The 19,709-nt window shown below is 61.0% G+C and overlaps 2 protein-coding genes across 5 annotated transcripts; one reads left to right on the top strand and one right to left on the bottom strand.

Moving 5' to 3' along the window:
• Positions 1-147: 147 nt before the first annotated feature.
• On the bottom strand, positions 148-5,683 carry PRSS56 (serine protease 56). Of its 3 annotated transcripts, XM_032446655.2 has the most exons (17): positions 5,457-5,680; positions 4,986-5,147; positions 4,381-4,578; positions 3,672-3,719; positions 3,269-3,458; positions 3,082-3,190; positions 2,843-3,002; positions 2,573-2,715; positions 2,321-2,480; positions 2,058-2,246; positions 1,811-1,972; positions 1,636-1,690; positions 1,318-1,468; positions 1,044-1,194; positions 813-896; positions 547-659; positions 148-471 (listed from the first exon to the last, which is right to left on the bottom strand). In XM_032446655.2, the coding sequence occupies exons 1-17, from the start codon at positions 5,596-5,598 to the stop codon at positions 298-300; spliced, it is 2,391 nt and encodes a 796-aa protein (XP_032302546.2). In that variant the 5' UTR covers positions 5,599-5,680; the 3' UTR covers positions 148-297. The 3 variants fall into 3 exon arrangements, with proteins under 3 accessions (XP_032302546.2, XP_085369755.1, XP_032302545.2); XM_085513629.1 differs by having other exon boundaries at positions 547-896; positions 1,044-1,191; positions 5,457-5,683; XM_032446654.2 differs by having other exon boundaries at positions 547-896; positions 5,457-5,681.
• A 1,628-nt stretch (positions 5,684-7,311) lies between these two features.
• On the top strand, positions 7,312-17,009 carry SLC12A9 (solute carrier family 12 member 9). 2 transcript variants are annotated; one of them, XM_015871888.2, is made up of 13 exons: positions 7,312-7,584; positions 9,320-9,454; positions 9,597-9,734; positions 9,877-10,176; positions 10,421-10,528; positions 10,617-10,728; positions 10,810-10,967; positions 11,381-11,463; positions 11,582-11,706; positions 13,141-13,333; positions 13,483-13,657; positions 14,415-14,561; positions 14,982-17,009. In XM_015871888.2, the coding sequence occupies exons 1-13, from the start codon at positions 7,398-7,400 to the stop codon at positions 15,812-15,814; spliced, it is 2,694 nt and encodes an 897-aa protein (XP_015727374.2). In that variant the 5' UTR covers positions 7,312-7,397; the 3' UTR covers positions 15,815-17,009. The 2 variants fall into 2 exon arrangements, with proteins under 2 accessions (XP_015727374.2, XP_085369753.1); XM_085513627.1 differs by lacking the exons at positions 13,141-13,333; positions 13,483-13,657; positions 14,415-14,561; positions 14,982-17,009 and adding an exon at positions 12,871-12,985.
• Positions 17,010-19,709: the final 2,700 nt, after the last annotated feature.

The raw sequence follows: 19,709 nt of genomic DNA, 5'->3' as shown, positions 1-19,709 counted from the left end.
CTGGGGTGAAGGCTGCTGCGGACAGCAGGTACCCACCCAACCCCACTGATGCCAGGGGAAGGACCTGAAGATGCAGAACATTTCTTGGGGGTGGGAGGTGATGGGGGGGGATCACAGGGGTGTCACATCCTGCCGATGCCCACCTCACTGCCACCACTTGGCACGTCACTTGTTTCATCTTCACCAGCTACCAGAAAATAGAGCCTTTCTTTATTGAAAATTAAACCTTTCTCTGTACAAATAAATAAGAGGTGCTCATAGGGAATAGGAGTCTTTCCCCATTGCCTGCCAACATCCCTATGTTTTCAGAGCCTCAAGTGCCATGGCCACGAGGCCGGGCATGCTGCGTGCCAGCGAGTCACTCTCCAGCCCCACCAGCCCAGCAAAAGCTGTGGGCCGGCCGCCCACTGTGGCCCGTACCTGCGCCCGGTACAGCCCCTTGGTGTTTTTGGAGCTCAGGTCCACCAGGATCTATAGGGAGAGGAAAATACTGTCAACCCTAGAGCCGGGGAAATAGCGACATGCTGGCAATAGCACTGCTCACACCTCCTGGAAGGTCATGGCCAGGTCTGGCTCTGGGACCTGCAGCACCCAGGCGTAGAGCTCCTGCACCACGCCAACCCGCAGTGCGGAGGCATTGAGGCCAGGGCAAGCTGCAGCTGGGGGGAAATAGGAGAGAGATGGAGGGTGGGTGTCAGGGGGTGTGTGGGGCACTGATCTGCAGTGCGCCCCAGGGCTGGGGTGCAGTGCTGGGGCGGGATTTGTCACCATCCCCATAGCATCACATAGCACTGGTGCTGCAGGGTGCTTACCTCTGCCTGTGCCTCCCTCCTCCCCCTCCTCCTCCAGCCCTGGCATTGTGGGCACCAGCTCTCGTTTCTCCCTTGGCACTGACCCTGCATAAGAATGTAATTGGTGATGCTCTCAGTGAGCAGTGCCTGGGCATGGAGCTTGGTGCTGGATACCCACATGCTCCACCAGCCCCATACTCAATCAACCCCACACCCTACCATCACCCCCACCCCGGTTCTCCCAGGGCTCACGGTTCAGCACAGGGTTCTCGATTAGCTCTCCAGTTGGCTCTCCGGGTGCCTGCATAGCCTCCAAGGGGGTGTCAAGGTCCAGCTCTGCCTGCAGCTGGGTGAGGAAGGCTCTGCCCTGTCCCACCAGTTCCTCCACCAGCTCCTCACCCTGCTGCAGGGAAGGGGAGGAGGACAATGCAGACAGTGGGGCACCCATGGGGTGCTGCAGGGGTATGGTCCCTGCTGGCACCACGAAAGGAGCAGTGCTTCCCTCAGCCCATTTCTCTCCAAGTACCTGTAAGAAGAGCCATGTCTCCTCAGGGAGCTGCTCCCTGTCTGGGGTGGGTACCTGGGTGCTGCCCCCCGCTGTGGCCCTCAGAGCCTGCACCCAGTCCTGCAGCCGCGGTCCCACGGACCCAAAAATCTCCCTGAAGGTGGGCAGCTGCCTGCAAGCACAGCAGGGCAAACTCAGGTGGGTGCCTGGTGCCACCCATCCCCTGGGCACTGCCACCTCACATGCACCCCTGGTGGGACCTGGGAAGAGCAAGACCCTGCTGTTGGATGCAAGAAGCCCACCTCCTCAAAAACTGACAACCCATGATGCCCCCTTTACCTGTGGGGGGGTCTCGTGGGTCCCTCAGATGCAGAGTGCTCGGTCATCGCTGAGTCTGCAGAGACAAGCAGAGGGCAGGAAGGACAGGGTGTTAGGCAGCCCAGGGGTGTTGATGTTCCAGCCATCAGCACAGGGTTGGCACATCCCCAAAGAGAGGCACAGCCCATGTGGGTACCTGGGGCATCCCTACGGACGCGGACAGGGAAGAGGTGCCCGTAGATCTTGCCCAGGAGCTGGGGCAAGGTGCGGGTGAGGAAGGAGAAGTCGAGCTGGTTTCGGATGAAGTCCCCAGCCTGGCGCAGGAGACCCACCAGGGTCTGGGCATAGGAGTGCAGCTCTGTGGGTTCAGCAAGAGAGCTCTGTCCTCAGCCCCATGCCAACCCAGCTTAGTCCCCCAGCCCTGTGCTATCACTTCATCTCACCACATCGCCTCATCCGGGCACGACAAGTCTCATCAGCAAGGTGGGTGCAGCTGGCTCGGCTTGGGGAGGCCCGGCAGGACCCCACATAGAAGGAGCAGAGACGGGTACGCTCGAGAGGCTGCTGCTCGGGGGGCAGCTGGGACAGGGCCAGCAGGTCAAAGCAGCTTGGTTCCCGGCTGCCAGGAACAACTGCGACAGCACAGTGCTGTTGTGAGATGCTGAGCCCCCTGGGGTGCCACCCCGTGCCCCCCACTGGTACTCACGGTCCATCTGCAGGCTGAGCCAGTCGGCAAAGGCAGCCACACGAGTGTAGACACCCGGTTTGCCCCGCTCACCACAGCCGTCACCCCACGAGGTGATGCCATAGAGGACAAAGTCCTGTGAGGAGGGGTCCTGGCACACCAGCGGACCACCCGAGTCACCCTGGAGGGGACATCCACACATCAGCCCAAGCAGGACAGGGCTGTGTGCTCACCCCATGCCCAGGGCAGTGCCATGTTGTGGGGTGGCATTACCTGGCAGGAATCGATGCCCCCGGACAGATACCCGGCACAGAACATGGTGCTGGTGAGCAGCTCTCTGCCCAGGGCTGCACGGCAGGTCTCCTGGCTGAGCAGAGGCACCTGTGCCTCCATCACCACCTCGGCTGATGGCCCCTCTGCCAGGCAAGGTGCCCGTTATGGGGTACCCTACACTTGGGGTGCCCACACCCTCTTCTTTTTGCTGCTTTGGCTTGGTGGCTCAGCACTGAGCAACAGACCCCATGGGTGCTGGGTGGCACCTACCTTCATACAGGGACCCCCACCCTGCGATGTGGCAGGGGGTGCCGGGGCTGGGCTCGGTGGTACCGCTGGGCAGGCACACGGGGCTTACGGTGCCCAACGGAGCCAGTGGCTCTGCCAGCTCCAGCAGCGCCAGATCCCCATGAAACGTCTTGGGGTTGAACTGAAGGAGGTGAAGGGAGTGTAGGTGAGGGGCTATAGGGAGCATAGGAATGATCTGGGGGGTGCCCACCTCTACCAACCTTGGGGTGAGGCACGATGCGCCGCACGGGCACTGCCCGCTCCCCGGGGTCCACCTTGCCCAGTTCATAGTCACCCACCACCACCGTCCACGCCAACTCATTCTGGTTCCTGGCACAGGGATGGAGAGCAGCGATTTAGGTGGGAGGGAAAGCAGTGCCACCCCACAGCCCCATCCCCACACCGTACCCGTTGAAGCAGTGGGCGGCAGTGAGTGCCCACGCGTGGCTCACCAGCACCCCACCGCACACCAGCTCCCCGTGCAGCCGCACCGACACCAGCCACGGCCAAGCCCCACGCCGAGCCTCACTGCCGCCCATGATGCGTCCTCGTGGGGCTGTGCTGTTGGTGGGGGGGTCCGCCCGGCTCCCGCAGCGCCCTGAGGGGATAAAGCTGTGAGAAGTGTGTCTGTGTAGGGAAGGGGCAGCGGGGGTGGGATGCGCTGTCACGCCTCATCGTGCTCAAGGAGGCGAGCGGGCGGTGGGCCGGGGGCACCCTGCGGGCCGACAGCTGCCGACGCTAACCTCTGCCCCCCGGCACAGCGTGGGGCTGGGGGCTGGGGGGGCGGTCGGGGCTGCTGTCCCCGGCTCACCTGGCATCGCTGCTGCCACGCTGGGATCTGGGGCTGCCTTCGCCAGCACTGTGGGATGGGTTGGTGTGGTGGGTGGGGGCCATGTGCCCGCTGCCCTCAGTGCCACCCGACGTCCTCGTTGTCCCCAGTGGCTCTGTGTCCCCAGTCTGTACACCCAGTGTCCTGTCCCACTCCAGATCCTCTGCCCCTCAGTGTGTTTGTGCCCTCGATCTCTCCATTCCACCCCATATCTCTCTGTTCCACTTCAATCCCTCTGTGATCCTTCCAGTGCTCCATCGCCCTCCTGAACCCGGAATGCCACCTATTTCTCATCCCACCTCATCCCTGCATCACCTCCAATGCCCCGCCCCCATTTCCCCATCGTTCCCAAAACCTCCATCCCCCAAGTCGCATCTAGACCCCAGATCCCTCCTTCATCCCCAGTTCTTCTCCCCCTAATCCCACCCATGTTCCCAATCACCCCTCAATGCCTCCACCCCCATTTCCCCATCCCAGTGCCTCCAGCCCACAAATCTCACCCCACATTCCTCCTTCATCCCCAGTTCTTCTTCCCCACAGTGCTCCATCCTCCAACCCCCCTCACATCCCATCATCCCACAGCCTCCCTCTTCCATCCCATCCCACCCTCGTTGCCCCATATCTCCCCAAGGCAATCTGATGCCTCGTTTGTTATTGAAGTGTCTCCCCATTCCAGGAGGTGCCCACTCACGGCACTCCTGGAGGCGGTGCTGGCAGCGCTGGGCACTGAGCAGGGTGCAGTCAGGCTGAGTGCCCTGGGGGGGGCACAGGCGCAGGTAGGGGGCACACGCCTGGCTCAGAGCCCAGTGACGTTGGGGCAGCTCGGGCAGATCCTGGGCATCCAGCAGGGCCTGGCAGCTGGGGGGCATGGCAGGGGGCACGGCAGGGGCTGTGGGGACAGTGAGGCTGTGGGCATCCTCACATCCCCACTGCCCTCTGCCCACCTCTGTCATCCTGGGCCATCCCAGGGTGGGTGGGGAGTGGGCATGGTGGGGGTTTTGTGTTTTGGTAGGGTCTCCTGGGTGGGGTAGGATCTCAGGGTATGTTCTGGGGGAGGGGGAGATATTTGGGGTGGGAAGAAAGGGTCTGGCAGTTGTTTGGGTAGGGCTTCAGTTTGGGTAGGATGTCAGGAGGATGGGGATCTGGTTGGGTAGGATCTCTGGGCAGTGTTTCAGTGGGGTCTCTAGCAGATGTGGCACTGTTCTGGTAAAGCCTATAGGGGTGGCAAGTATGTAGGATATTGTCTGGGTAGGATCTGTATGGGATGGGGTAGGGCTGCAGGGGAATGAGTCTCACCTGGGCAGCGTTGGGTGATGTTGGCACAGGGATGGAAGAGGCAGGGGGCACAGAGCCCACAGGCTCCCCGTTGCTTCTGCTGCTCAGCCAGTGCCTGCTCCAGTGCCAGCAGTGCACTCCTCAGTGCTGCCTCTAGCACCAGCGTCCCACGGCTCGACAGCGCTGCAGGGGGCTCACTCAGACTCTTGTGACCACCCCCAAAAAGCCCCCAGCCCACCACCCATGCCTTAGTATCTCCACGATGGGCATTAGGTGGGCACAGGCTCTGGCAGTCCCGCTGCCATTGCTTGGGATGATGTCACCTACCCATGGGGTTGGCACATGGGCAGGTGGAGGTGACGTGGGTGGGATGGGGAGCTGAGCATCCTCTTTGTGCCACCCCCAGAAATAAAAGTAATGAATCCCAGCTCCTACAGCTCCCCCATAAAACCCCAGCCCAAATGATGCCCCATGCCCACCGCTGGCACTCACCTTGCAGGACGCTAGCTGGCATGGGGTACAGCCCCTGGCCCATGGGAGCCCCCCCAGCCAGCTGCAGGAGCAGCAGCATGACAGGGGAGGACAGGCAGACCGTGCGGACAGCACACCACGTCCTCTTCCCTCCTTGCTCCATCCCGGCCGGGCAGAGGTTTTAGGGGGTGAGCCCTGAAGTGCCCGAGGCGGGTGAGGAGACACAGATATATACAGTGCCCCCCGGGTGGTGGGAGGAGAGAGGGGCCAGGGGAGCACAAACAGGCGAGTTCATTAATGTCGCGCCAAGATGCCAGCCCAGAGGGGGGGTCCGGGCTTGGGGACGCAGCTCGGGGCCTCAATGCCGCCTTTGTTCGACGGGGCCTCTGGGCGGGCAGCATCAGACGGGCGCTGCGCTCCGGCGCTGCCCGCGGCCCTTGATCATTTTCACGCCAATCTCGGCCCCGTCACCCTCCCTCCTCCCCAACGGTGCCCCCCGAACTCGGCCCCGGGCCCCGGGGAAGGGGCAGCTGGGAGCGGGGGGGGGGGGGGGGGTCTGCGGGCGGGTGGGAACGCGGCGGCAGCGGAGGCGGTGGCGGACGCTTCAAAGGTGGTCGGCGGGCACCGAGATGAGGAGATGGGGGCCCATGGGGCAGGGGGCGGCTTTGTGTCCCCACAGCTCACAGTGCCGGACAGACCCCTCCCCCCAGTGCCTGCGACTCCAAGCTTTTGGGGGTGCCCCCTTTGCCACCCTCCCCACGTTCCCACGGCCACACCACCCACTTGGGGTGCCCGTGTCTCCAAGCCCATTGGGGTCTGGCAATACCCACACCTCTGTCTCTGCCCATGTCTCTCTCTCGGTCCCCATTAGGGGAACGGGAATCCATGTCCCCATGCCCACTTAGGGGTGCCTACAACCCACCCCCATCCCCACTAGGGACAGGGTGCCCCCGTGCCCACGGCCGTGCTGCACTCCCCTCCCGCCCCCCTCCACCCCCCGGCCCTAATTGTGCCAGCGGGGCGCTGACAATGCCGCTTCAGTGGCGCATCAAAGGAGCGGCACTGGCGGCGTGCGAGGGCACCGCTGGCACCGGGACAGCCCCACGTGAAAGCTCCCACCTCGGCCCCCCTCTCTGCCTGCCTGGCATGGGGACACCGCAGGGACATGCTCCGGGGGGGACACGGTACCATCCCACCACTGGAAGCGTCCCCGCACCCCACCCTGCGTGGCCATGCCTGTATTGTCCCCATTCGCCCCTGGGTGATGTGAGGTCACGCAATGGGCTCAGCCCACAGAGGTGCTGCTCACCGGTCCCACGGCACCACTGCGCCCCTCCTCCCCCCCCCAGCCCCGGTGCCGGTGCCAACCCCATTAACCTAATTGGCACCAGCAATGGCGGTGGGACCCCAGAGCGGGTGGGACGGTGCCCCGCGGCCCCCGATTGTCCGATAATTGGCGTGGGCAGCAGAGCCCGGCCGCCACCCTGGCGACATGCCCTGGCCGGGGGGGGCACAGGGGGGATATCCTCTGCGGTGCCCACCTGGATGTCGGGGCGGCAATAGGGGGGGTGGGGGAAGGGGGGGTCCTTCGTGGGCTTGCAAGGTGGTGGGAGGGAGAGGGGTCAGCCTGGTGCGTGGGGTCTGGGTTAGTGGGGGGGGGGGGGGAGGCAGCTACGGGGCGAGTGTGTGTCTAGGGGGGATATTTGGGGCTGGGGGTCGGATTCGGGGCTGGGGCAGCTAAAGGAGGGTGGAGGGATGGGGGCGTGTCCCCGCAATGGGGTTGGGGAGGGGGCGTGTCTGCTCGGAGGGTAGTGGGCGTGGTGGGGGGCTGGGCCAAAAGGGGGCGGGGCGTGGGGTCGGTCCGGGGGCGTTGGGCGGAGCGGGGCGGCCCGGGGCCGGGGTGCGGGCGGGATCGGGGCCGCTGCGGGCCTGGTTCGGCCGGGCCGGGTTCGGTTGGGAACCATGGCGAGCTCGGAGCGCAGCGCGCTGCTCACCTACCGGCTGTGCGGAGGATCCGGAGAAGACGAGCGGGGCCGGGAACGTGGCCGGGCCGCCGCCGCCGCCACCCCCCGCAAGCTGCCCACGTTCCTGGGCGTAGTGGTGCCCACGCTGCTCTCCATGTTCAGCGTCGTCCTTTTCCTGCGTCTCGGTGAGTATCTCCTGGGCTCCCCGCTCCCGGACCCTCCTTGGGCATCCCCTGTCGGCAGCCTCAGAGCCCACCCCGAGCTCCTCTGGCTGCGGACCCTTTGCTCCCCCTGCTCTGGGTCCCAGTGCCGCCCTGTGCTCCCCACTCAGCTCCCAATGTCTTCCCAGTGCCCTCTTGAGCATCTCGGTCTGGAATCTCAGTGCCCTCCCCCAGGACCTCCTGTTTAGGGGCTCCCAGCACCCTCCATATCCTCCAACCCCAAGCTGAAGTCCCTGTACTCCATCCAGAGCTCTCCCAGTCTGGGGTCCCAGTGCTGTCTGCCCCCCAACCACACACCCCTTCGGTCTGCAGCCCAAGGGCTCCAGTCGTACCCTCAGGGCAGGAACCCAGCACCCCGAGTCTGAAGGCCCTTGTCCCTGGGACAGAATCCCCGTGCCCCCCAAATCCCTTCTGTAAGTCAGATCCCAGTGTGTCTGTGTCCCCCCACCCCACTGTACCAGGACCCCACTGCTCTGAGCATCCCTCTGTGCTGCACCCCAGTGCCCTCTCTGTTCCCTCTGGCATCCCCCGGGCTGCACCCTTCTGTCATGCCTCAGAATTGAGCCTCCTTCCCACTCTGTTGGGAGGACATAGATTGGCTCCCAGTCGGGTCGCAGTTTGAGCTATAAACCTGATACTGGGCAGTATGGAGGACCTTGGAGGGGCATGCAGGCTGTGCCCAACCAGGGGCAGGCAGCAGCCCTTTGGAGGTCCCCCAGTGTTGGGATATCCTGGTCCAGCTCAGGCAGAGGCCCAGACAGGAACAGGGAAAGCTTTTCCTCTTTCGCTTTCTGCCTGCGGAAAACCTTGTGTGGGAGTTGGCTGCGTGCCGTGGGGCCTGGAGGGGGCCCTGAGCCTCCTTCCTGTGCCTATGGGATATCCCAAGCTGCGAGATGGGAGGCACAGCCCCATCCCTCATCCCTTCCCACCCCACAAGCTTTGCCCTCCAAGGCACTCCCAGCACAACACTGAGCCCAGACCCTCATGGAGGTGGTGTTACCTGTGGGGAGGGCATAGGGGAAGTGTGGGGCTGGTGGGAGGGGAGCTGCCGGGAAGAGGAACTGTCCCACTTCGGGGGGGCCCCAGGCAGCTGGCTTCTCCCTTTCCTGCACACCTCAAACACACCTCTGTCTCTCCATGATCTGGAGACCCCCAGTCCCTCCTGGCTGCACCCACTTTGCTCTCTTATCACTTCTTATCTCCACCCCCAGCTTTTAACACAGAAATGGAGAGAGAAAACCCAGCCCAGAGGGCTCCCTGCAGCTCCCAGCACTTCCCCGAGCCCTCCCCTTGGCATCTCTGTGGCCAATCTCGTGGCTGAGATAGGGCATCTCCCACTGCTGCTGTGGGCAACCCCTTCCTGCCCACAGTCCCATTCACTGCCTGCAACTTGACTGTGCCCTGGGCAGGGACTTGGGAGAGTCCAAGTGTCGCACTGAGCCCCCAGGGGCTGCTGGAGCTGGGCTTGGTGTCTGGCTGACAGGGATACCCTCCCTGGGCTCCTTTTGCTTCCTGGTTTGCAGTGGGCCACCCTGCTGTCTCCTCCCTCCCTGCTTGTTTGCTCTCTGGGTGTGTGGCTCCATGGGCATGGCAGGAAGATGCCCTGAGGCTGGGGGCAGTAGCTGGGCTGGCATGCATGGGGATGGGGCAACGTCGTGGGGTTGTTCATGCCCAGTTAACTGTAGGTTGACCTTGGCAGGGTTCGTGGTGGGCCATGCTGGCTTGTACCAAGCTCTGGCCATGTTTGCGGTGGCCTACTTCATCATCGGCATGACGGTGCTGTCGGTGTGTGCCATTGCCACCAATGGGGCACTGGATGCTGGAGGAGCCTATTGTATCCTTTGCTGGGTGCAGGAATCCTGGGGGGATGCTCAAATGGCACCGGGATACCACAGTGGGGCTGTGGGTGTGACGGGGCATCCATGGCTGCTGGGCATTGGTTTGGGTTGCTGACACATTCCCTTGACTCCACCAAGACATGATCAGTCGTGCACTGGGCCCGGAGTTTGGGGGCAGCATTGGGATCATGTTTTTCCTGGCCAATGTGTGTGGCAGTGCCCTCTACGTGCTGGGGCTGGTGGAGGCGGTGGTGGACAGCTTTGGGATCCCGCCAGGTATGTTACCCCATAGCAGGGGATATAGGGCATCCCTTCCCCAAGCAGCCCTAGCACTGTGCCTAGCATTGTGCTTGCCGTGGCTTGGCTAGCCCCTGGTGCCAGCACTGAGCCCTACTGATCCCTATGTGTCTCTGCCCAGGGCAGGAAGTGGGTTCAGGCATCCACGTCCTCCCTCAGAGCTATTGGTATGAGCTGCTCTACGGCACCATCCTGCTGGCCCTGTGCCTCGTCGTGTGCCTGGTGGGTGCCTCCATCTATGCCAAAGCCACCTTCCTCATCTTCCTCATCGTGGCGGGTGTGCTGGGCACCATCCTCGTCAGCTTCTTTGCCACGCGGCCCCTCGGTGTGCCCATCCGCATGCCGTACCTCAACAGCACGGAGACTGAGAACGGCAGCTTCACGGGCTTCTCACTTGCCACTCTGCGAGAAAACCTGGGCGGTGAGGACACTGAGGGCTTCCCATGGTCCCCATTGTGGTCATATACCTGCTGGGTTGGAGAGGGGTGGCACCTGCCTCTGCATCAGCAGGGGCTCAATGGAGGGTGTGGAGAGCTTGAGGGTACGTGAGGTGTATTGTCCCATAGTGGGCTTCCTTTGGGGACAGGGGTGTTAAGAAGAGGACACGTGGCAGGGCAGTGCCACCTTGAGCAGCCCGTCACAGCATGTGGCCCTGTGTCCTGCAGGTGGGTACGGAGTGGACTACACCACGGGGCAGATGATGAGTTTCAGCACTGTCTTCGCAGTGATGTTCAATGGCTGCACTGGCATCATGGCAGGCTCCAACATGTCAGGTAAGGAGTGGGGTGGTGTTGGGGTGGAGCTGAATGATGCAGGGAGTGCTGCACCTACAGCGTGGTGACACTGCTGCTCTGCCCCCAGGGGACTTGAAACGCCCAAGCTACTCCATCCCACGGGGCACCATCTCTGCTGTGCTCTTCACCTACCTCGTCTACAACCTGCTGGCTTTCCTCATGTGTGCCACCTGCAACAGGTACAGCCTGCATTCCTTTCTGGGGTTATCGGTATTGGCATGAGCCAAGGTGAGTGCCACCATGTGCTTGTCCCTCTCCAGGACCCTCCTGCAGAAAGATTATGGCTTCCTGCGTGACATCAGTATCTTCCCACCTCTGGTGACAGTGGGCATCTACGCTGCCACGCTCTCCGCAGCCATGAGCAACCTCATCGGGGCATCCCGCATCCTTTATGCTCTGGCACGGGATGATCTCTTTGGTGAGTGCCTGGAGTGTGTTGGCATCAACCAGAACCCAAATAGTGCCAGGGCTGTTCCCACAAAATGAACTCCCCTTGTGGCTGGGGTGATGATGTTCTGTGGATCAGTGTGAGCTTGGGGTGTCAAGGCTCCTTTTCTGTTCTACCCAGCAATACCCACTCCACCCTGGGGTTGCCAGTGCCAGTGCAGATGATTTGGGGTCTGTAGAGCATACCCTGGTTCTGCCAGGCTGGGGACATGCCTGAACCCCAGTCTGCCTGTAGGGATGCTAGCACTTGGGTCCCTGTTGTTCCCTGGCACTTGCCCCAAACACAGCACTTAGAATGGGGGCAGGGCTCATGGCCAAGCTAGTTGGTGGCCTTTGGGCTGCCTCCTGCCTTGTGCCTGCCTAACCTGCTCACTCTGCCTGCAGGCCGGGCGCTGGCGCTCGCCAAGAAGACATCTGCAAGTGGGAACCCCATCATGGCAGTCATCCTCTCCTGGCTGGTGGTGCAGGTGAGTTTGCTGGTGATGCTCCTGCCCCGGTCCCTGGGCTTCGTGCCCATGCTGTGTGCCCCTTTCTGGGACTTCCCTGATTTGTTTACACGCTGTGACCTGTGTGCTCTCCCTGCAGCTGGTGCTCTTCTCTGGGAAGCTCAACACCATTGCAGGGGTTGTCACTACCTTCTTCCTGTTGGTTTATGCCACTGTCAACCTGGCCTGCCTGGCATTGGAGTGGGCATCGGCCCCCAACTTCAGGTACTTGCTACCTGCTCTGTGATGGGCTGTCCACCCACTTGTCTGTCCGTCCATCTGCCTACAGGGCACAGAGGAGACCACCTTCTCCTTGAGCATTAGGGGGGGCAGAGACCCCTCAGGAAGCAGGAGAGGACAATTCCCATGGCCTGGCACTGTTACTTAGCAGGCACAGATAAATGCAGCACCATTGGGTCCCCTCCCTGTAGGCTTTCCAGAGGTAATTTATAGGCTGTGCCGCCCGGCATCCCCCAGGCAGCTCGCCAAGCAGTGATGGAGCCCACTTTCCATTAGCACTAATTAAACTAACAAGGAAAGGGGGAGGATGGGGGATCCTGCCCAAGGGGGGAGGAAAAGATCTTCCAGGAAGGACAGTGTGTGACAGGCAGCCCCAGCTTGGGGCAGTGGGTGTGGGGCTGCCCTAAACTGGGGGGAGCAAGGCAGGGTGGTTGAGGGGACCTGGGTTGGGTACAGCCCCCCTCCTCCCCCCAGCTTGGCCCTTGTTCCCCCTCCCTGTGCCGGAGGGTGTGGGGCACAGACAGGCATGGACTGGTGCCTGGGGGGAGGCTGTGGGGCTGGGTGGCAAAGGGCTCCTTGCCCATCCCATGCTTCAGTGCTCTCACCCTCCCCCCCGCCCCCCGCCCCCGTATTGAGGTCTCCCATCAAGCACAGCGGAAAAGGATTTTAATTACCTTTCAGCAAAAACAACAATTAGAGAAAATAACAGCATCTCGCCTTCCCGCCTCTGTTTCCCTGTGCTGGGATGAGTGGGTGCTGCATTCATTTGTTGGTGCTGCTGTGTGCTTCCCAGCTTTGTCCACCCCCAGGCCATTCCCACTGCCTTAGGTCATCCCTGTTTGCCAGGGGCAGGCAGTGTGGGTCTGCCCAGTGCCCTGCATGGTACCGTCTCCCCTCCATTCATGGAGTATTTACCTTATAGTAGAGGAGGTCCCTCTCCTGTGCCACTACCCTCTGTGCTGCCAAACCTGTCCCATGGAGAAGCAGAGGGGGAGAGAGGGGTTGGCTTTTCCAGGGTGCCATTTCCAGGCCGTCCTTCCCTCAAGCCTTGAAAGGAGCTGATAGGGATGGAAATTGCCATTTCTATGCTCAGCCCTGATGTGGGCTGTGGTTATCCCCAGTGTAATTAGTTCACGATCCTTTTGACAGCCTGGCGCATGCCTGTTGCCTCTCATTGGGATTTTCTTGGGCCAGCTGAGCACGGCTGAGTGCCAGGGGCTATATGGTGTCACTGATGAGGACAGAGGTAATGCCAACTTGTCTGTGCCTGATGTGGATTGCCTGTAGCTAGTCTACATGGCTGACATGAAGCGAGTGGCTCAAAACCACAGGCCAAGCTTCATTTGGGCTGACCTCCCTGCTGCAAGGAGCCCATAAGCCATGCTGGCTAATTTAGATATTTCTTTCTCCCTGCTCCAGACCCACCTTTCGCTACTTCACCTGGCACACGTGCCTGCTGGGCATTGCTGGCTGCTGTGTCATGATGTTCCTCATCAGCCCTGTGTCAGCCTCGGCGAGTCTGGGCTTCCTCCTCATCCTCCTCCTTGCCCTCCACTACCTCTCTCCCAGCAGCACATGGGGCTATATCAGCCAGGCTCTCATCTTCCACCAGGTGAGTCCTGTTCTTCTCACCCATTGTGGGCTGGAGAGCTGATGTCCCTGGGGCTGGCAGTCCTGTCCCAGCTGCGTGTCCTCAGGGCTGTCATCCCTGTGGGGTGGCACGTTGAAGGAATCTTTACCTGCTTCCCTCCTTCCACCCAGGTGCGGAAGTACTTGTTGATGCTGGATGTGCGGAAGGACCATGTCAAGTTCTGGCGCCCACAGATGCTGCTGATGGTGCAGAACCCGAGGGGCAGTGCCCGCCTCATTGATTTTGTCAATGACCTCAAGAAGAGTGGCCTTTATGTCCTGGGCCATGTGGAGCTACAAGACTTAGGTGAGGATCTGCTCTGTCCCGGCTCTGTCTCTTTCTGTAATTCTGTGGCCCTCAGCACTTCCCAGCTGGCCATATTGGACCCAGGGAGGGAGATATCAGCATTTTGGACATAGCCACAGTCTGGCATAGTGTAAGGGATGTAGGTGACTTATCTCTGTCCCATGATTTGTGTGCACACACGTATCCTACTCACTTTCATCTTTGCACATCTACATGGAGCTCCTGCATGTTGGCACAGGCTCACTAACTCCACTGGCCTTATGCACACCCAGCAAGCGTGGGCATTTTGTGCACGCTTGGCACAGCCTTGCACACGTGTGTTCCTGTGTCCATCCTCATCTCATGTTTGCTGCTGTACATCCACATGCTTCAGATGTGTTTCCACATTCATTTGCACATGTGCACCTTCACACACGCACTCACCCTGCCATGGCCATCCCCACCCCCAGCGGATGCATGGGCTCCACTTCCCCAACCCCTCCCCCCCCGTTGCCATGGTGACTAATGGCCTGAAATTGGGGAGGGGGATGGGACTGTCTACGTATTTTTTATATATTTGTGTATAATTTCATATCTCTGACTGGAAGCACCTGCTTACGCCTTCCCTGTGCTCATGTGTGCTGAGGTGATGAGGCAGCTCAGGAGGAAGATGGTGCTAAGAGTGCTCAGTGCCATGCTGGGGAGCTGTGGGGGACATCAGGGAGACCCCCAGCACAGGGATCCCTATAACTCTTGCTGTCCTTGTCCTCCCACCCAGACACACTCCCCTCAGACCCGCTGCAGCCCCAGCAGGACTCATGGCTGAGCTTGGTGGACAAGCTGAATGTCAAGGCCTTCATCAGCCTCACCCTCGCGCCCTCAGTGCGGCACGGCGTCCGGCAGCTCCTCTTCACCTCTGGCCTTGGTGAGTGTCACTGAGCTGGGCATTAGTGGGGGTCCACCCTGCCATCCCTGCAGAGTGGGCAGTGCTGAGGGCTGCAGAGATACCCTGCAAAGCCAGGTTGGGGCATCTGTATGTGTGCAGTGCAAAAGCCAAGCTGGAACTTGAAGACATGGGTTGGCAACGTCCACACCTGGTGTTTTTAACACACTTGGCAATGCCAAAGTTAAGTTGGGTCTTGGAAGTGTCGAGGCTGAAGGGTTTGGAAGCACTTGGATGGGTAATACCGAAGGGAGGTTGGAAGTAACTGCTGTGGGCTATGGGGGGTCTTGGTGAGTACCTGGATGAGCAATGTCAAAGTCTAGCTGGGGCTTGGGGGTACCTGTGGGGCTGGTAGAGTCCCATCCTTCCCTTCTACTCCAGAACTTGGTGGTCTTTCCTCAGGCGGCATGCGCCCCAACACACTGGTGCTGGGCTTCTACGATGACGCAGCACCACAGGACAGCCTGGCCCAGCACCCTGCGTTCACCAGCAGCCGTGAGGAGCTGCCCCTGGGCTTCCCCCCATTGCGGGCCGCCACTGCCCCCAAGCTGCTGTCTCCACGCGAGTACGTAGGCATCGTGGCTGACGCCCTGAAGATGCTCCGCAATGTCCTGCTGGTCCGGAACCTGGAGAGCCTGGACAAGGTGTGGGAGCTGCGCCGGGCCGCCAGCCCTCCACCTTCCATCCATGTTTGGCCCGTCAACCTGCTGCGGCCTGACAGCGCCCGCTACGCCGACACATGCAGCCTTTTCCTGCTGCAGATGGCCTGCGTGCTCAACATGGCCCGGGCCTGGCGCCGGGCCCGCCTGCGCCTCTTCCTTTGCGTGGAGGCAGGCGCCATGCCCCACGCGCAGGAGGACAAGCTGCGCCAGCTCCTCAAGGACCTGCGCATCCAGGCCCAGATCCAGCTGGTGCCGTGGGACGGGGTGGTCCGCCTGCACTGGCAGGCCCCACGGGGACCCCCAGGTGGCCCGGCACACACTGAGGAGGAAGAGGAGGCGGTGAACTTCCCACCCAACACCACCCAAGTGTCGGATGAGTACGTCCGTGCCGCCAACAAGATGGTGCTGGAGCAGGGCCCGGCGCCTGCCGTCCGCTTCCTCTATTTGCCACGGCCTCCAGCCGACACCGGGCTGTACCCCTTGTACCTGCGGCAGCTGGAGCTGCTCACCCGTGACCTTGGCCCTACTGTGCTGGTGCACGGGGTGAGCGCTGTCACCAGCACGCAGCTGTAGGATTGTCCCCCTGTCCCCTACCCTCCTGCACTCAGTGCCTTACAGCTCTGGGCTGGGCATGGCTTGGGGGGAGCTGGCCCCAGCCGTGACTCCCATTTGCAGGCCTTGTTCTAGGGGCTGTGCTGGGAGGAGAGCAGGGGGTTTGGTTTTTTTTTGAGGGGGAGGCACAGCATTTAAAGCTACCCTGGGCAGGATCCGGGCACTTAATGCATTCACTGTGCCTTTTCTCTGGGGTCCTTGGGGGGTCCCGTTTTGCTACTGGGAGCCCTTTGCCTGCAGCCTTCCTCCCTGTGCTCTCCTCTGCAGGCTCCTCCGGGCACCCAGCCAGCAGCGGGGATTGATTAAAGGCAGCCTCGACCTTGGTGCCCCGGCTCCCCGCCATCCTCCGTGCCTTTCATTAGGGAAAATTAAATGGGAAGGGGTTGGGGGAAGGGAGCCCGTGTGCCTGAGTTCCCTGAGTTCCTTGAGGCTGGGGAAGGAGGGGGCAGCTCTTTGTGGATGTGTGACACTATGGGGTGGGGGTCCTGCTGCCCCCAGAGAGGGGGAAATGACAGTGGGAGGTGGTGCCTGTGTGGGGTGTTATAGTCCCATGCCTACAGGGAGCAGTAGCGGAGTTGCATTGCCCTGACCCCCAGCTCCCCATGCTGCTCCCCCTCCCATCCCCTTACCCTACTGTATTGACTGGGGGAGGGCAGGAAATTGCCTGGGTGATGACGATAAATCTGTTGGGTGCCTGGCAGGTGGGCAGCACGCCCGGGTGCTGCCTGATGAATTGCTTCTTATTAGCCCAAATGGGTGTGGAGGCTGCTTGGGGCCAGGGGCTGTGTGTGGGGGGTGGTTAACAGCACAGCCTCTGCCTCCCACTCCCATCACCACCACGCTGCTATCAGGCTCATCCAGAGGGCTGGAAAAGTCTGTATACCTGTGTGCTGCTCTGGGGAAATAGAGGGGGGCTGTGTTGTTGCTCCCCACTTCTCTCAGGGGGTTGTGCCCCCCCGCCCTCCCCAGCAGGACTTGGGGCTGGCTCTGCTGCTGGAGGTGGGAGGTTGGTTCCTCAGTGTGGGCTCCACACGGCTCTGGCTGCCCACTGCATTTATTTACAGTTGGAAGCTGGCACAGGGCAGCTGGGCACCAGCAGAACCCGGCAGCCTATAATGTTAATTATCACCACGTAATTAAAAGCCCATAAAAAAGCCTCACACTTCATTAAATTAAAGCTTCGCCGTGCCACGCTGCTGGGCTCTGGCAGAGTTAACCTTGGCCATGCCAGGTCCTGGTACCAGGGAGGTGGGGACCCCCAGTGGGCTTTGTATTAGGGTGCAGCAATTGGGGGCTTATGCTTTATACACACAGCACCATAACTCTGTTTATCACATCTGGGATGGTACATGTGTGCTGGGAGCACGCACCCCTATATCCAGCATGGCACATAGGAGCTGGCACACACAGCATCGCATGGCCACGTGTGACCCTGCACACCTTGCACATGCACCAGGACATGGGGGGCTGATGCAGTCCCACACGTGCACACACCGAGACGTGCACACACGCACGCAGCATGCTGCAAAGCCAGCATCGCACAACGCCCACTCAATGCACACCTACACAAACAGCATCCTTTCCTTTCTGCTCACACACACACCCTCTGCACCCCCACAGCTGCCCTCTGCGTCCCCACATGTTCCTGGTGCCCAGGGCTGTTCACAGTCCCAACACCTTCTGTCCCTGCTGTTGGCACCACCAGCCCTCAGCTCACCCTGAGTGCTCCCCAGGTGCTGAATGTGCCAAGGGGACAGTGCCAGGCTCTGGGGTGGGGGGCACCCACCTGCCCCATGGCAAGGGTTGGAATGAAAGCACCCATCTGTGCCTCAGTTTCCCCAGTAGCTGGGCTGAGCCAAGTGAGGGGGGGATGCGTGGAGGGACCCTAATCATGACCACCCCCCACAGTGCACAATGGGAGCCATGTCTGCACCTATGGGGGGGGCTGAGGTATAGGCATGTGCATTGGTGTGCACGTGGATGTGAGCACACACATTGGGTGTGCACACGCGTGTGCACGGTGCTGGTGCTGGATGGGGCCGTGGCTGTGGGGTGCCCGCGGGGGTGGGCAGGCAATGGGGCCTCGGCTATTTCTTGGAAATTTCGCAGCATTCATTTCAGAGCAAATAAAAGCTGTCATTGAGGGAGAAATGATACTGATCGGGGTCTGAAAAGACAGCAAATTACCCGCCTGAAAATGCACCGCTGGAAAAAAAAATGCATATTAAACACACAAAAAGGCACTTTGCCATCAGCCGCGCTTCCCCCGCCGCTCCAGAATAACCACACTTTACATAATTCTCCCTCTCCACCTCCGAATTAATTTCACAAACAGAGGCAGAGGCAACCCTGTAACAATAGCGGATGGGGGACGCAGGGATGGGGCTGCGGGGCTGTGTTTAATCCGGGGGGTGTGAGATAATGGGGCCCCAGGGCTGAGCCTTAGGGGGACTGAGGAGCCTGGGGGAGAGAAACAGGGGTTTGGGAGATGGAGGGGTTTAGGTGATGGGTTTTGGGTGGATGTGCTCAGCTTTGGGGTACAGGACCACTGCCACTCTCCCCCACTGAGAACAGGCATGGGGGTCACTTTGGATAGGTATATGGGGCAGTGCTCGCCCTGAGGGTCACATGCTGCCTGGGAAGGCCAAACCCTCATGCTGGTATCACTTGGGAGAGCCTAGGAACAATGTTGGGGTGCAATGACCCAGGTGACGGAGACCCCCAGCAGCCACCTCCCCATGTTGCTCTCCCACCCAAGGGATGCAATACCCACCTGGGCTGACACCCCCAAACAATCCCCTTCCCAAGACCCCCCGAGGACCAGGCAGGAGGGCACCCATGGCTCAAACCCAATGGGGAATGAACATCATTTTGGGGTCCCAGAAGCAGCAGCTTCAGCCATGTGGGCCCCGAGGGACAGGTGGAGGGGAGGGCGAGCGGCGGAGGTTGGCACTGCGCTGCTTTGCATTTTCAATGACAGACCCATGCCGGGTGCTCGGGAGAGTGGAAAAATCTTATTTGTCACCTGCTGGCGGTGCACAGGGGCTCCCGCGCCGCGGCTAATCTCAGGGAAAATGAGGATGCTGGCGGGGTGGCCTGTGGGGCTGGAGGAGAGGGGGGGGTCAGAGCTGGGGGCTACAGGACCCCCAGTCCCACCAGGTTGGGTCAATCCGGAGTGCATGGCACAGGGGCACTGGCACCATCCTTGGGGCCAGGCTGGATGTGTAGGCTGTGGGCACCCCAGAAAGGAGCACCCCATGCCCATTGCCGGTCAGCGCGACCCCTCTTTCCTCCAGCCCAGTTTTAGGAGCAGCCTATTGCTCTGCAGCACCAGCTCCACAAGTTGGCACTGCCCACGGCATTTTTTTTTGCTGTACTTTGCAGTGGGGATGGATGCTGCCTGACCCCCAGGATCTGTCTATATGCAGTGCCCATCCCATACTCCCTGTACCACATTTTCTGGAGCTGCCACCCCCCAAGGGACACCACAGTGCTCTGCGGCCAGCTCAGATTTATCCATTCTTTTATATCCACACGCCTTTAATTTTTATGGCCCTGTTGGAGCAACACCCAGGGTTGTTAATAACATTGCCCCCCCCCCCCCCCCTTTATCCCTCTCCCCTTTTCCTGCATACATCTGTCATGCTTCCACCAAGGTGCCAAGTGGGTCCGGGACCCTTCATCATCCCCTGGTGAGCAGCAGGGCTGGGCATCCCCTGCCCACCCATGGGTCTTGGGTGTTGGGTTTGGATGCTCCTGTGCCCTGCTGGGGCTGGTGATGCCCAGTTGGAGGCATCTGGGGGGGGGGGGGTTGTGGAGCATGGAGTGTGGCCAAGGAAAGTGTCACTGTGTCACT

This window comes from Coturnix japonica, chromosome 12, assembly GCF_054131305.1.
Source record: "Coturnix japonica strain WE chromosome 12, WE-NBRP24, whole genome shotgun sequence".
NCBI classification, from domain to species: Eukaryota; Metazoa; Chordata; class Aves; order Galliformes; family Phasianidae; genus Coturnix; species Coturnix japonica.
This window is presented reverse-complemented; position numbering and strand designations above follow the sequence as displayed.

Excerpts from the sequence above, each read along its gene's own strand:
- SLC12A9 (XM_015871888.2), top strand. The coding sequence starts at position 7,398 with ATGGCGAGCTCGGAGCGCAGCGCGCTGCTCACCTACCGGCTGTGCGGA. Across the intron at positions 9,735-9,876 it reads CAGCTTTGGGATCCCGCCAG|GGCAGGAAGTGGGTTCAGGC; the intron begins GTATGTTACCCC and ends GTCTCTGCCCAG. Across the intron at positions 11,707-13,140 it reads GCATCGGCCCCCAACTTCAG|ACCCACCTTTCGCTACTTCA; the intron begins GTACTTGCTACC and ends TCCCTGCTCCAG.
- PRSS56 (XM_032446654.2), bottom strand. The coding sequence starts at position 5,598 with ATGGAGCAAGGAGGGAAGAGGACGTGGTGTGCTGTCCGCACGGTCTGC. Across the intron at positions 5,148-5,456 it reads GCCAGCTAGCGTCCTGCAAG|CGCTGTCGAGCCGTGGGACG; the intron begins GTGAGTGCCAGC and ends AGCCCCCTGCAG. Across the intron at positions 3,191-3,268 it reads GCCGCCCACTGCTTCAACGG|GAACCAGAATGAGTTGGCGT; the intron begins GTACGGTGTGGG and ends TCCCTGTGCCAG.